This window comes from Geotrypetes seraphini, chromosome 8 (genome assembly GCF_902459505.1).
Source record: "Geotrypetes seraphini chromosome 8, aGeoSer1.1, whole genome shotgun sequence".
NCBI classification, from domain to species: domain Eukaryota; kingdom Metazoa; phylum Chordata; class Amphibia; order Gymnophiona; family Dermophiidae; genus Geotrypetes; species Geotrypetes seraphini.
The window spans coordinates 62,125,496-62,141,941 of NC_047091.1; the positions used below are offsets into that span (position 1 = coordinate 62,125,496).

Sequence of the window (16,446 nt, forward strand, 5' to 3'; positions counted from 1 at the left end):
ACGTATGTGGATTGTGAAAAATTGCAGGCGGACCTTAGGAAATTGGAAGACTGAGCGGCCAAGTGGCAGATGAAATTTAATGTGGACAAATGCGAAGTGATGCACATTGGGAAAAATAACCCAAATCAGAGTTACCAGATGCTAGGGTCCACCTTGGGGGTTAGTGCACCAGAAAAGGATCTGGGTGTCATCGTAGACAATGTGATGAAACCTTCTACCCAATGCGCTGCGGTGGCCAAAAAAGCAAATAGCATCCTAGGAATTATTAAAAAGGGATGGTTAACAAGACTAAGAATGTTATGATGTCCCTGTATCACTCCATGGTGCGACCTCATATGGAGTATTGCGTTCAATTCTGGCCTCCTTGTCTCAAGAAAGATATAGTGGCGCTAGAAAAGGTTCAAAGAAGAGCGACCAAGATGATAAAGGGGATGAACTCCTCTCATATGAGGAAAGACTAAAATGGTTAGGGCTGTTCAGCCTGGAAAAGAGACGGCTGAGGGGAGATATGATTGAAGTCTACAAAATCCTGAGCGGAGTAGAACGGGTACAAGTGGATCAAATTTTCGTTCCATCAAAAATTACAAAGACTAGAGGACACTCGATGAAGTTACAAGGAAATACTTTTAAAACTAATAGGAGAATTTTTTTTTTTCACCCAGAGAATAGTTAAGCTCTGGAACACATTGCCAGAGGTTGTGGTACGAGCAGATAGTGTAGCTGGTTTTAAGAAAGGTTTGGACAAGTTCCTGGAGGAAAAGTCCATAGTCTGTTATTGAGAAAGACATGGAGGAAGCCACTGCTTACCCTGGATCAGTAGCATGGAATGTTGGTACTCCTTGAGTTTTAGGACCTGGATTGGCCACTGTGAGAACAGGCTATTGGGCTTGATAGACTATTGGTCTGACCCAGTAAGGTTATTTTTATGTTCTTATGTTGCCTATCCCTCATTATTGAAAATGTGGTAGTGAAGCAGCCCCCCTTCTCCCACTGACAGCATGGAAGGTAGAGGACTCCTGCTCAACTTAGAGAAAACAGTGCACAGAACCCTTGTTGACCATGCATGCACGACTAGGGTTACTGGCTTGCCCTGGAAGCCACCTCTCTGCAGGTCCCACCTTTGCGGGAACATGAAGTGGCTGCAGGGAGGCGGCTTCAGTGGCAGGCCAGCAGTAGCAAGTTTGCTTCACCGCTGCTGCCAGCTGCCCAAAGATTAAATTACAGCAGCTGGGCCCAAGAAGGAGGTAGGTGGGGGAGTTAGAAGCTAGAGAGGTCATGAGGGGAAGCAGCATTGGAGGAGGGAGGGTGCTGGAGAAACAGCACAGAGAGAGGGAGGGATGGTTAAGCATTAATGAAAGGTGAGAGTGCTGGAGAAAAGAGCATGAAGTAGGGTAGTGCCGGATGGGAGGGGAGAGACAGAAACAGCAGAGGAGGAGAGAGAGGGGCATGTGCAGGGGAGTTTGGGGGTTGGAAAGAGAGAGAGAGAGAGAGAAGCACCCTTGGAGGAGGATGGTTGAAGGGAGAGAAAGAGAGAGGCACTAAAAGGGTACAGAGGATGGGAAGGGGATCAAGGAAATGGATGGAATGACATTTTTTTTTTTTTTTTTTTTTTTTGGGGGGGGGGGGGTCTTCACAAATATGGTAACCTTATGGACTGTCTACAGAAGCTTGAGTGCTACTGGTGTCTCATGGACAACACGCAGGTTCTCCAGTACCAGTGCTCTTCCCTTAAAATCCAATGGGAAAAGCGTTCCAATCAATCCTGCCTTTTCATTGGCTGAGCACCCGCCCTGCTTAATTAAAATTTGCATATACCATTCACAAACAGATGTGAATAGCCGACTGAGGTTCTCTTGTGCACGCCACGTGGCTGTAAAGCGTCGACCCTGGTGTGAAGGCGAGTCTCGAGCTAACTTTTTGAACGCCATGCCACGAAAAAGACTGAGCCAGTCCTGGTATTAAAGCTTGCAATCGGGGCGTGCAGAGAGGCTCCGTGGACCACGAGTCCCAGAAAGCTCGCACCTGCCCTTCTCGCCACCGGTGGATGCTCTTGTGGCCCCCAACGATCTCGGGTTACAAAGTAGCTGGACTCCGGTGATCTGCTCATAGGCAGTGTAGGTGCCAGAGGCCGGGGATCGGCGTTATTTGAAGGCTGTAGCCCTCCAGAGAGCGGCAGAGATTTCCAGGGCGGTGGTAAATCCGCGTTCCCTTGAAGTTGTCCCTTGAACTATGAAGCTCTCTGACGAGAGACGGACTTCTCAGGCCATCATCCAGCATCTGAAGGCCACGGGCATTAAAATTCGACGCTGGAAGGCGTGCGGTGGCGAGCAGCAGGTAGGGTGGGCCGCAAGCATAGCCTTAATTAAATGTGATCTGACGTGAAGACCCCCAAAAATAGGGGACAACTGGACAAACACTCTAGGGGAGGACGGCAAACGCCCCAAGACATCATATCACGCAGGCACAACTGAAAAGAGACAGCAAGGGAGGGGACACAAGCACCCTAAGACACTAAAAAAAAAATAAAAAAAATAGGAATGCTTAAAGAGAGGCCTTGTCTTATTTTGGGTTCTCTTTTGCTTTATTGGTGAGAATTCCATGAATCTATAATCCAACTGCTAATTAGAAATATTTATTTTTGCAAAATTGTGGTGCTTCCCAGCCCCAAGCAATGTCCTGGTTTGCAAAGAGGCCCCAGCCAGCACCTTCAGAAAGTGTGGGGGTGCAGCATAGCAGTGCCTCTCAAGTGAATTCATGTTTACATCCAAACCACGTCAGCAGCTCCATTATTAAACCCAGAATGGTCTCAAATTTATTGCTAACGTTTTCTATAGTAGTTTACAAGGCAGCTTCTGAAGGCAATGCTCGAAAATGCCTTGTAATCAAGCCTGTGGCTCCCAAATGCAACGAGAAGCGTTTCTGTATCATTCTACCACCTTTTCTTGCTATGTAAAGATCTTCCCCCTCCCCCTAGTCATGGAATAATCACTCCGGGCTGGTGTTTCTCTTTTACCACAATGCAGACATTCTAATATCCAGTTTATCAGTTGGAATGGGGGGGGGGGGGGGGGGGGAGGTTCCAGGTGATTAAAAAAAATCTCCACGTTCACTGTAATTCACTTAGGGTCATGACCCCCCGTTCTTTTCTAGAGTTTACAATTTCGTGGTTTTTTATTTTTTTTTTTTATATAGAAATGTTATGTCGTCAGAGCATGAGATGAGTAACTGTTTCCAGCAATTTCTTACTTAAGGGCATAGTTAACACATCTTAATAGCAGCAAACACTTTTACCACTAACTCATGCTATTTTAGCATAAGTCCTCTTCTATATAATAAGAGCTAGTTTCTAATAACTGGAATTAACTGTAACATGTGTTGTAATGGTAGCCCACATTGATAACAGCCCTCCTTCCTAAATCTACATATGCCTGTTTTAATAGTTTTTTTTTAATGTTTTTTTTTTCTGTATGGGCTGTGAACCATCTCATCAGTACACATCTCCCTCCGTGTTTGCTGTGATAGGGGATTAACAGACCTGCGAATAATTTTTTCACGTTATTTGCTGTTTTCTATTAAAAAACCACTGTGAATATGGTGAAACTGCGAATAACACGGCGGAGACCTGGCCTGTTCCTGAGGGAGAGGCAAAACATGGTGAAGAAAGGTGCTGGGAATCGGGGATTTCTCTATGCAAGCTGATGTAATTGGGGGGGGGGGGGGGGGGGAGGAGGAGCCAGCAAGCTAAAAACTGCAAATAATGGAAACATGGAAGGGAGAAGTGTAATTCATTGTCTTGGACTGCAACTATTTTGCATCCTTTAAGTCTCGGTTTATTTCTCCTTTACTATTCATGTTGCTTGCATTTGATCTGTTTCCCTGTGTAATTTTGTATTTGCTGCTTGTTTTTACTTTGTTTGCCGAGCTAATTTTTTTAAATTTTTTTCCCCCTGCTTTTAGAAATTGTTGCTTCCTTCCCTATGTGCACAAGTGAATTCCCACTCATTCCGTCTGCTCATTGGAATGCTTATGCAAGTTTTTATAATGGAGACAGATTCTGGTTATTTTATTTACATGCTTAAAAACTGTTGTATATATTTGCTTCTGTTGAAATAGTAAAGTAGGGCTGGAGGCCTATGATGATGGCTTTAATATATGTAAGCTTTTTCTGAAGAAAATAGTATATAATACTGCTCATACTGGACAGTACATATCTGTATTAGAGGCCCAACATACTTGAAGGGCTCTGGCCTCAGAATCGGAGCCTACGCACAGCAGTGAATCACAAACTGAGAAGATCCGCGTAGTTAATACAACTCCTGCTCCAATCATTGGCCAGTAATTTAGTCTTTTTTTTGAAAAAATTTTTTATAAAGCAATTTAATGAAGCTAAAACCCTTTCAACTTTAAAGGGATATTATATATATATGTAGTAGCCAGGATTTGAAAAAATGTGAGACCAAAAAGACTTATCTCAGAACTTGACTTGTCTTTATACCATGTTCAGTCACCAGTGACTTCAAAAAAAAGACTAAATTACTGGCCAATGATTGGAGCAGGAGTTGTATTAACTACGCGGATCTTCTCAGTTTGTGATTCACTGCTGTGCGTAGGCTCCGATTCTGAGGCCAGAGCCCTTCAAGTATGTTGGGCCTCTAATACAGATATGTACTGTCCAGTATGAGCAGTATTATATACTATTTTCCTGTTTATATTATATGCTGCTGGGGTAACTAGTTTTAGGTTGTATACTAGCTTTTTCTGAGGCCCATTCTTCTTGCAGTTCAAGAAAAGTGTGGTTTTAGCATAAACTGATTCTTATAAATTACCTTGTGGGCATGGAGGAGTTTTCATGTTCTTGTATCCTATTTTTCAAGATTTTTTTAAGAGGCCAGTTCCAATGCTGTACAGGAATTGTCTGCTGATTTAATGACTTGTCTCTTATTCCATGATATTGCACACTTCAAATTTGATTTTAATTGTTTAATATGCTTGATTTACCACTCTAAACCACTCTGATCTTTGTTGAATACAATAAAAATGTTAAAATTAGAAAATAATTCCATTAGTTAGAATAATACTAAGAACATAAGAATTGCCACTGCTGGGTCAGACTAGTGGTCCATCGTGCCCAGCAGTCCGCTCACGCGGGGTGTTTCCTTATTTGCACCTGAAGGTTAGGCTTCTCTGACATCATCAAGTCTGAACCATTGTTTGCAAGAAATCTTTTCAGCATGAACCTTGCAAGAAGAGAAAGAACACATCTTTGCTGTTTCTGCCTGATGCATTCTGGGTATGTACCAGAATGGTATTCTAGTCAAGGACATCCATCTATGCCTTCATGCTTAGACTGTGTGAATCTTGGGGGAGTTATACTCCTATGCTGTGCTTATCTCTCGAACGGCACCTGTGTCTCCCAGCCTGTATGAGACTTTATACATCTAAGTTCTGTTTCTGGATTGGTCCGAGGAAGTCATCTGACGTGATCCAAGTGAAAAGGTGCTAATGATAATTTAGTCTGTGTTTTTAGGTGTGGGTGAACTCGCATCTCATCACAGGTGTTCTGCACGCATCTCTTTTATAATAATTAAGACCTGAACAGTTACCTCGTGTGACTCTCTGCCTGAGAGAGAGTGAATTGGACCTTAAACGGATCTGAATTCCATCACTTCAAGGAAACTTTTGCTGCCAATAAATTTCAGCTTTACCAGTGGCTGACTAACACTTGTTCCTTTAACCAAAGGATTTCTACATCTGCTAAGCTGAGGAGACGTCTTCCACTTCACCTGATTCCAAGGTCTAACTGGATGGTGAGGATACGGAACTTATTATCTTATCAGCTGGGGTTAGATAAAGTGCATCCGATTATGATATAGGATAAGGCTTGTAAAGCTACTTTTGGTGATAACTGTAATAGTTTGCTGCTAATCAGGAATAATTATTATTTATAAAGATTTGTTTAGTGTGTGTAAGAAGTAATTTTACTTAGTTATCTAGCAAGTGTGTTGTGATAATTATGTACTGAGTTTCATATATGTAATCAGATATTTTGTGAACAATATTTAGATATTGCTGCTGGCTTGTGAATTATATTTTTCTATTTTCATAATAAAAGTATTTCTCATTAGCCTTGGTCATGTAAATAGGCAAAGAGAGTTGAACCTGGATGAGATTATGAAACTAACAGGCACAAATTTGTTTATGTACCTGATTAGTGGACCGTAAATCTTTCTACAGCCCTCTGGTCAAAGCCCTGAGACTAGCCCTATCTGCGTATATTCTGGTTCAGCAGAAACTTGTCTAACTTTGTCTTGAATCCCTGGAGGGTGTTTTCCCCCATGACAGACTCCGGAAGAGCATTCCAGTTTTCTGCCACTCTGGGTGAAGAAGAATTTCCTTAAGTTCGTACAGAATCTATCCTCTTGTTCTCCCTACCTAGGAGAGGGTGAACAACCTGTCCTTATCTAAGTCTATTCCCTTCAGTACCTTGAATGTTTCAATCATGTCCCCTCTCAATCTCCTCTGTTCGAGGGAGAAAAGGCCCAGTTTCTCTAATCTTTCACTGTACGGCAACTCCTCCAGCCCCTTAACCATTTTTGTCGCTCTTCTCTGGACCCTTTTGAGTAGTACCGTGTCCTTCTTTATGTACGGCAACCAGTGCTGGACGCAGTACTCTAGGTGAGGGCGCACCATGGCCTGGTACAGCGGCATGATCCCCTTTATCATTCCTAGCATTCTGTTTGCCCTTTTTGCTGCCGCTGCACATTGCTAGAATCATCTTTCTCAGACTATCCTCATGCATTGCCACCATCTTGGTCCGTCAGTCCAAAAGCTATCTGTAAAAAATAACAGTTCCAACTTGACCTTAAAATTGTATATTCATGGAAAGCTGATTCCAGAAAACCAGGGCACACCAATGAAAAGTGCACTTGCACGCTGAAACTAGGTTTACCATATGGCTTCAGAAAAAGGAGGACAGATTGTAGAGATATGGGTTTTGCTTCCGTTGTTTTCGATGGAAGTAAAACCCAGATATCTATCTGTCCCCTTTTTTCTGGAGCCATATGGTAACCCTAGCTGAAACTAAATGGGCCTTAGAGGTGCTCTAACAGGCTTACAAGGGAAGATCATAGGCACCAAATAAGATGGACTCCCCTCATGGAGCACCTTAGAAATTATGGTCAACGTTTTATACAGACCCCTAAATTCTATAGGGAACCAATGATAGGAAACAAAGAGGCATAATGTTATCCTGCTTTTACAATCCTCACCCTGTCTAATGGCTGCATTCTGCAGAATAGGCAAATGTTTAATCAAGTAACAATTGATACCCACATAAAACACATTTCCATAATTCAATTCGAAATCAATAACAAATGCCCAAAGGTGTTGTAAAGTGATTGTTACAAATAATTTAAAAATATTAATTACTTTAACAGGAGGGCTACAAAAAAAATGACTGGGATAAAAGGCATTAATGTCACTAAAGGCTTCTTTTTTTTAATTTTTATTATTTTATAAACTACAACAGTGTAATACATTTGATTGAATACAGAAAAATATTATAGATTACACCATTTTATACAATTAGTATATAGAACCATAACTTTACCCACCCATCCTTCTATCAATTATTAATAATACAAGACATCTTTATTACATTGATATGAAGAATTAATATCAATTTCTCAATTACCTCTCACTCCCTTACCCCAGATGTGTAAGGAAAAACTTAGAAGAAAAGTACATAAACCATTAATGTGAAGCAGCAAATAAAGCCAATGGACTCCATACTTTGTTAAATGAAACACTGGACCCCAAACATTCTGCATTCATTCTCTCATATTTGTATGTATTACGTACATTTGTCCACCAAACTACACATTTTGGTCATTAATGGCTTTTGATTTTTCCTGCCACTAGGATTGTCCCTTTGCCAGCGAATGGTTAGCTGTTAAGCTCCAAGGACAGAATAGGTAGCCGATGAATAGACCAGCTAGTAGTAAGGGAAAATTGGAAGTTGTCAGGGTATTTTCAGTGGCAGGACCATATAAGTAGAATAGTTTATACTGCAAACCGAGGTGCGCACCACTTTTCTTGCCTTCTGCATGAGATTAAAGTTTCTTTTATTAGTTGAGGCCTAAGGGTCTTAGATTGGAGGGAGGAGACATGTTTATTACTGAATCTGAAAGAGTTGGAATGCTGCTACTATTTGTTTTTTTTTTTGCCAGGTACAGTTGACCCGGATTGGCTACTGTGAGGACGGGCTACTGGGGTCGGTAGCATGGAAAGTTGCCAGTTTTTTGGGGGGTGGGGGTGGGGTTGCCAGGTACTAGTGACCTAGATTGGCCACCGTGAGAACGAGCTACTGGGCTTGACCCTTGGTCTGATCCAGGAAGGTTATTCTTATGTGAGCCAAGTATAGGACAATCGAGCATTGTGACATCACCGATGAAGTTGGCTCTTAGGCATGGTGGAGTGAGGCATTATGACATCACGATCTCGGCTCTGGAATGCTACTACTATTTGGGTTTTTGCCAGGTACTAGTGACCTAGATTGGCCACCGTGAGAACGGGCTACTGGGCTTGACCATTGGTCTGATCCAGGAAGGTTATTCTTATGTGAGCCAAGTATAGGTCAATCGAGCGTTGTGACATCACTGATGAAGTTGGCTCTTAGGCATGGTGGAGTGAGGCATTATGACATCACGATCTCGGCTCTGGAATGCTGCTACTATTTGGGTTTTTGACAGGTACTAGTGACCGTGCTGCTCCTTGTGACTCTGGGCAAGTCACTCAGTCCTCCATAGCCCCAGGTACGTTAGATAGATTGTGAGCCCACCGGGACAGATAGGGAAAATGCTTGAGTACCTGATTGTAAAAAAACCGCTTAGATAACCTTGATAGGGGGTATATAAAATCCTAATAAACTTGAAACCTAGATTGGCCACCGTGAGGATGGGCTACTTGGCTAGATGGATCACTGGTCTAACCCAGTAAGGCTATTCTTATGTCTTTGGTTGCTATAAAAAAAAAAATCTCAAAAGATATATTGTCAGTTCAACTTGTATCACCAGCTAGGACAGTAATATATGTAAAATTCAGCGACCCGTCAAATGCGTGCGGGACAATTGCACCTTGACATTTGTGCGCATAGACAAATGCGCACAATGAATGAGAGGCGACACGACAATTGCACCCCGACAGGATACTATTTTGTCTTTTTTGAGGGGGTGGGGAAGGGGAACCCCCCACTACACTTAACATTCACTTCCTAGCTAGTATTAGGGTTGGGTTTAATCATGATTATGGGAACCATTTTAGTGGATATCTGGAAGGCCCTGATTTTCTGACTCCTCAGGCCCCATCCCTTGGAACAGGGCCTGAGGAGTCTGAGAAAATCAGGGCTTTCCAGATATCCTTCACGGGCCGTAATTGTCATGCATGCACATGTCTGTGTGCGCAATTTCCTGCGCAGATTTGTCGGTGTACCCATAAAATTCTCAAGTTATTTTTGTAGAATCTTCAGAAGTGCTTTACTATGGGCTCTATGTCCCATAGAAACAAGCACACACATCAGAGCTCTTTGGGGACAATGAGAAAACAAATTAAATAATCAGATCTGCTAATATTTTATTTATTTTAAAAAATTTCTATACAGTTTTAGACCAAAACGGTTTACAAAACAGTTCATACATAAAGTGCTCCTTTAAGTAAGCCTCATTAGCGCGTGTGACTTTTCATCACGCACTAACCCCCGCACTAGCTGAAAAACTACCGCCTAAAAGGAGCCCAAAATGTTAAACAAATTTAGACCAATTTAAAAACAGAAGGATTCAGTTCTTGCAGCAAATCATCAAATAAGGCAAGCAATTCAAAGGAATGCATTTACAAATAATTTGTGTTTTTAAGTAACTTTCTGAATGAACGCCTATCGCTGCACTTCCGAATTTGCCCGACGAGGGAATTCCACAATTTTACTCCTGCGCATAAAAAAGGTCATTGCCTTAGCTTCCACGTATTTTGGGGTGACGTTGGTCTTCAGCAATGCAGAATTTTCAGAACGCAGTGATCTTTGTTGGTTGATAACCAAGACATCTTGCTCTTAAAGAATTCAGGGGTTGTGCCGTATAAAAATTGATGACAAATCATAACTGCTTTACATTGGATTCTAAATGTATTTTTCATTAAATATAACTACAAAATAATAATTGTTGCCTGTATAGGCAGCGTAGATTTTACCTGTTGTGTTTATTACGTCGTTTTGGGTGTTTTAGTTTATAATTTTTTATTAAATTTCATTTAAAAACATATAACACAACAGCAAACATTAAGGGCTCCGAAGATGCAATAGCAGTTTTAACGCACGTAATGTGCGCTAATTTGCCAGCTGCGCTAGCCGCTACCACCTCCTCTTGAGCAGGCGGTAGTTTTTCGGCTAGTGTGGGGGTTAGAGCGCGCTAAAAATGTGCGTGCAATAAAGCCGCTAACGCGGCTTCATAAAAGGAGCCCTAAGACAATAGCAGAACCAGAAAGGTCTTCTGTGTTAATCCTTCACGAAGACCTAAAGCAGGGGTAGAACTCCGGTCCTCGAGAGCCATATTCCAGTTGGGTTTTCAGGATTTCCCCAATGAATATGCATGAGATCTATTTGCATGCACTGCTTTCAATGCATATTCATTGGGGAAATCCTGAAAACCTGACTGGAATATGGCTCTCCAGGACCGGAGTTCCTACACCTGACCTAAAGAATCCAAACCAAAAGACCCCCCCCCCCCACTGTTGTTTTTTTAAATTATTTCCTTTTGATTTTTATCTATTACCACTGCTTTGATTTGACTTTTTTTGTTAATAATGGCGATATCAAATAACTGTCTCTATATAATATAAAAGTATACATGTACTTCTATACTGATAGGCCTTTGTACATGCATCGAGGCACTCTGGAACCCATTCCAGGAAGGCTTTGTCTAATGCAAGCCTTCGCAACCCAGTCCCCCGGGACACACCAAGTCCCGTCGGGCTTTCTGGATGTCCACAATGAATATGCATGAGAGAGAGAGGTGAGTACCAATCTGTCGTGCATACTCGGCGTGGGTATCCTAAAAACCGGAGTAGACTGATTTGAGAAGCTTTGGTGTAATGCGTGACTGTCTTTAATTCAGGAAGCAGGTGAAAGCCTGGCTCCTCTTTCAGGCCATTAATGGCGGTGGCGCACGCTGCAGCAAGATATGCTCACTATACACATTCTAGTTGAGATCCATTGTAGGCACCAAATTAATGTGTTTTTTATCCACATGAAATGCTTTGAACACCATTGTCTTCATGTGCCCGTAATTATATTCATTTGTAGGGGGGGGGTCTTATTAAGGGGAAGATACGGGGATGTTGGAAGTATACAGTACTTGTGTGTGTGGGGGGGAAGGGAAGACTAATCAGTACTACTGTCTTCAAACACGGTTTCCTTAAAGATTTTGTATCTGTTAGAATTGGGTTCCAGTAGGTCAATGATCAGAAAGAGACACATGGTCAAAATATTCACTGATGTCCTTGGTTGTCTTTCACAGAGTAGGGGGTAGGAAACAGGGCATGGGGGGGGGGGGGTAGCGGGTTTCCAGTGCTGTAATCCAGTTTTTTTGCAGCTGGGGCCTGACTTTAAACCACATTTTATTTTTGTCTTTTTCTTCTGTAGCAGGAGAAGGTTCCTCGCCCTGGCTCTGGTTTGTTTGGGGTCCCCTTACACTTACTGCCACTTTCTGAGAGGGACGGGCCCATACCGCAGTGAGTATCATTTTTGTTCTTTATGGCTCCCAGCTTTTGGGGCCCAACAGCCTTATGATCCAAATAAAATTAAACTGAAGTGCAGGGAGAGGGAAAATCTATAATTGCCACCATCTGTGGATTAGAAATGAAGCAAAGAATGTGGTGAAAGCAATTAGCAAAGCAGGGCTTAAAAAAGGTTGGGATCATTTTCTTTAAAAGTCCATAAGCCATGATTAAGATGGACTTGAGAACATCCACTGCTTATTGCTAGGATAAGCAGCATAAAATCTGTTTTGGGATGTTGCCCAGTTACTTGTAACTCAGATTGGACGTGGTTGGAAACAAGATACTGGCCTTGTTGGACCTTCAGTCTGTCCCAAGTATGGCAACTCTTATGTTCGGTGATTTACCCCAAGGTCCCACACGTTCTTAATATATCTCAGGAATTTTGTGTCCTCTCCTCTCTAGTCTTTTGCCTGCATGGTGTAGTGCAGTGGTCTCACTCGAATCCTTTGCAAGGCCACATTTTGGATTTGTAGGTACTTGGAGGGTCTCGGGGGAAAAAATAGTTAATGTCTTATTAAAGAAATTACAATTTTGCATGAGGTAAAACTCTTTATAGTTTATAAATCTTTTCTTTTAGTTAAATCTTAATAATAATATTGTAATTTATAGCTACAGAGACATATGATCAGGAAACTGTTTTATTTTACTTTTGTGATTATGATAAACATACTGAGGGCCTCAAAATAGTACCTGGCGGGCCGCATGTGGCCCCAGGGCCGTGAGTTTGAGACCCCTGGTGTAGTGGATATCTGTGCTCTGCAGTTATAAAGTGTTTCCTCTGGTTATGACTTCCTAATGTATGTGTTGTCTTTTCTAAGTAATCCTGGGTAGCCAGTGGGCTAGCACCCACAAGTTGTTCTATCTCTGCAGGTTCCTTGTAGATGCGTGTCACTTCCTGAGCCCCTACCTCCATACAGAGGGCTTATTCCGTAAATCTGGATCCATGACGCGTATCAAGGCCTTAAAGGTACGGTGTAGCATCTTGTTTGACTATAACCGTTTTATAGTTCGATAATACTGTGCTGTGTAAGCTAAGCACTTAGGTCGCGGTTCCCAAACCTATCTTGGGGGCACCTCGGCCAGTTGGGTTTTCTGGATATCTACAAAACATATTCGTGAGAGATTTGCGTGCCCTGCCTCCATTGTTATGCAAATTTCTTTCATGAATATTCATTGTAGCTATCCTGAAAACCTGACTGGCTGGGGAACCACCAATTTATTTATTTTTTATTTCTATCCAGTTGTCTCCAAAGAGCCCAGAACGGGTTACAGGTTAACATACATAGTATATAGTTAACAGGTTACAATTTTTTTAAAAAAATTCTTTATTCATTTTGAAAACTTACAGCAAGTGTACAGGAATATATCATTAGTAACAATAACACTTGTAATTCTCATATAATTCTAAAAACATAAAATTTATATCCCGTCCCACCCACCTTCTTTCAAATATTATAATCAATTATATCATAAATATAATATAAACATATAATTTAGTGAAATTTCCAGAAAAACTCCCCCCACCCCCCTATGTGTACATATATTCATACAAGAAAAATGATGTTTACTCATTACAATATCGTTCCAATGGCCCTCAGATCTTTATAAAATTATTATAGTTCCCTTTCTGTATTGCAATTGCTCTTTCCATCTTAAAAATATGGCATATCGAATTCCACCAAAATGTATAATTAAGATTAGTATAATTTTTCCAGTTATTGGTGATATGCTGAATAGCAATCCCAGTCAAGATTAATAATAGTTTATGTACTGATATTTGACTTTTTTTCCTCATAGACATGCCAAACAGAATAGTATCATAGGATAATGCAACATGGTTTTCTAATAGACAATTTATTTGAGTCCAAATTGAATTCCAAAACAATCTTATACAGGGACAATGGTCAATTAAATGATCAAGTGTCCCCGCTTCCAGATTACAATGCCAGCATTTATTAGACTTAGAGCTATCTAAACTTTTGTAAACGAACAGGGGTCCAAAACGCTCTATGCAACAAAAAGAACCAAGTTACAATTTACACTAGAGTAGTCATAATTTCAGTACATGTTTCCGATAACTAAGTTTTTTCTAACTTAGTTTAGAGTCTAATACTAATATACAGTTTACTGGTTATAATTTACCCAAGTTTTATCCTAATTAACAAATGTACTTGCTATTATTGTATGATCGCTCAGTTGGAGCAGGAAAGCAGAGTAACTCCATCCATAATGTTGGGCATTATCAAAAAAGGTATCACTACTAGAACCATGGAAGTTATCCTCCTGCTGTATAGGGCGATGGTGCGACCGCATCTGGAGTACTGCGTTCAGTACTGGTCGCCGTACCTTAAGAAGGATATGTCGATACTCGAGAGGGTCCAGAGAAGAGCAACAAAAATGATAAAGGGCATGGAAAACCTCTCATGTGCTGAGAGGCTGGAGAAGCTGGGGCTCTTTACCCTGGAAAAGCGGAGACCTTAGAGGGGATATAATAGAAACTTATAAGATCATGAAGGGTATAGCGAAGGTAGAGAGGGACAGATTCTTCAGACTGGCGGGGGCAACAAAAACTAGAGGGCACTTAAAAAAATTGAAGGGAGATAGGTTCAGAACAAATGCTAGGAAGTTCTTCTTCATTCAGAGGGTGGTGGTGGACACCTGGAACGCGCTTCCAGAGGAGGTGGTAGAGCAGAGTACAACTTTGGTTTCAAAAAGGGACTGGATGAGTTCCTGAAGGAAAAGGGGATCCAGGGGTACAATTAGAGGGTTACTATACAGCACAAAATGCTTTAGAGTAATAGATCACTACAGGTCATTGACCTGGGGAGCCGCCGCAGGAGCGGACTGCTAGACATGATGGACCTATGGTCTGACTCGGCAGAGGCAATGCTTATGTGCTTATGATGGTGGGGATTGGAAATGTGGCACAGGCAGATGGGGACTCCTCGGTGGTCAGGCCAGTAATATATATTGACTAATCCACTATAATAAAACCCTAAGCGCGCATGCACACTTCAATCTCCGTGCGGCCATGATCCCTGATCTGTGGCGCTGTGCCCGCGCATGCACAGTGCCTGCCTCAGCTGATTTCCTGCCCCAATCTCGGACGTCGGCTGACTTTTTTCCTACGCTGCCGGGACGCCAGCCGCGGGGCATTTGCTAAGCCGGCCCACTTCGATGATGCGAGACGGGCCGGCCTAACAAAAGCCCCGAGGCTGCCAAGGAAGCAAACGCATACAGTGAGTTCCACCTTCTTTTCCAGAGTTAGCGATTTCCCTTCATACCTGCATTCAGAATTGCTGAACTCTTGAGCAGGGCCAGTACATACAGAAGTGATTAGCAGGGAAGGGAAAAGGGATACTACTGGACAGGGGGGAGGTAAAAGTAAGGGAAAAGGGCTACTGCTGTACAGGGGGAGCAGGGAAGGGGTGCTGCTGGACAGGGGGGAGGTAAAAGGAAGGGAAAAGGGATATTACTGGACAGGGGGAGAAACGGAAAGAAAGACAGACAGTGGGAGAGAAAGAAAGACAGTCAGACAGGGGGCCAGAGAGAGAGAAAGAAAGACAGACATGCAGAAAGAAATAAAGAAAGAAATGGCCAAGTCTACACATCTATTCTAGCACCCTTTAATGTAATGGGCTAAAAAACTAGTATGTAAATATATATGATGTTAGCTTTAGGCTAAAGCTTGGGACTGTTTTATTAGTAGCTGTAATACAGATATAATAATGATTTAAAAAATTATTCTGGAAGTGGAATATTGACCAGAATGTCGTAAGTATTGCAACCACGGTCTCTGGTCCTCATTTTAAGAAAATGTGTGCTGTTTCAAGTTTATTTGGTTTTGATATACCACTTTTAAGTGCAAAGCGGTTTACAATTATACAGAAATTTTTTAAAAAAGATTTTAATATAAAAATGGCAGCAAACAGACTTACATAAACAATACAGACATAACATGCTATGTAAGGGTAAGTGGGGAGGATACATTGCATGAAACTAAAAGAAAGGTGAAAGGGCAGAACGAAAGGGGTAAGGGAGTCTTTTCGTTGTAAAGCTTGATTGCAAGCTACTTGTAAAATTTTATGTAAACTGCTCTTAAAACTTTTGTAAAGGATGGTATATAAAGTCATCAAATAGGAAAAAATGCCATGAAGAACAGGACCAAGTCGCACCCTCTCTGCATAGACCAATGTGTATGATCTCGTATGTGACATTTTCGTTAGTGATCACTTCCAGGGTGAGTAGAAGGAAGGATGCTGAAAGCATCTTAGACTTCCTCCTGACTGGTAGGGTAGTGCTGCCTGAGCTTTTCTGCTGTGTGTGTCTCGGCCTGGCACGTCTTGTGTAATCCTGCTTACTGAATGTAGAAGGATGTCCTGGGGGAAGGGAGTTGATGACAAAATCTGTACCATAATCTGCGTCAGAAAAGGGGAAAAGTGTTCTGTTAACTTGTTACGCTATGATTTTTGGTTTTCAACATGCAACTTCCAGCTGTTGCTCCCCACTCCCCAACCCTTCAATTGTAAATATCATGCCATATACCTTCCCCCCCCCTTCTTTTAAGGCCTGAGACAGACTTGCTTAAGGACCTCAGTTGTCTACTCCTGCTTTGAGGGC

At 41.9% G+C, this 16,446-nt stretch overlaps 1 protein-coding gene across 1 annotated transcript in view; it reads left to right on the forward strand.

Annotated features, from left to right (window-relative positions):
- Positions 1-1,820: 1,820 nt before the first annotated feature.
- Positions 1,821-16,446, forward strand: part of LOC117364565 (rho GTPase-activating protein 11A-like) — a 53,314-nt gene continuing 38,688 nt past the window's right edge. Inside the window, exons 1-3 of the mRNA XM_033953886.1 lie at positions 1,821-2,334; positions 11,690-11,778; positions 12,697-12,793. Coding sequence (XP_033809777.1) covers positions 2,230-2,334; positions 11,690-11,778; positions 12,697-12,793 — 291 coding nt within the window. The 5' untranslated portion in view covers positions 1,821-2,229. The remainder of the gene's footprint in view (positions 2,335-11,689; positions 11,779-12,696; positions 12,794-16,446) is intronic.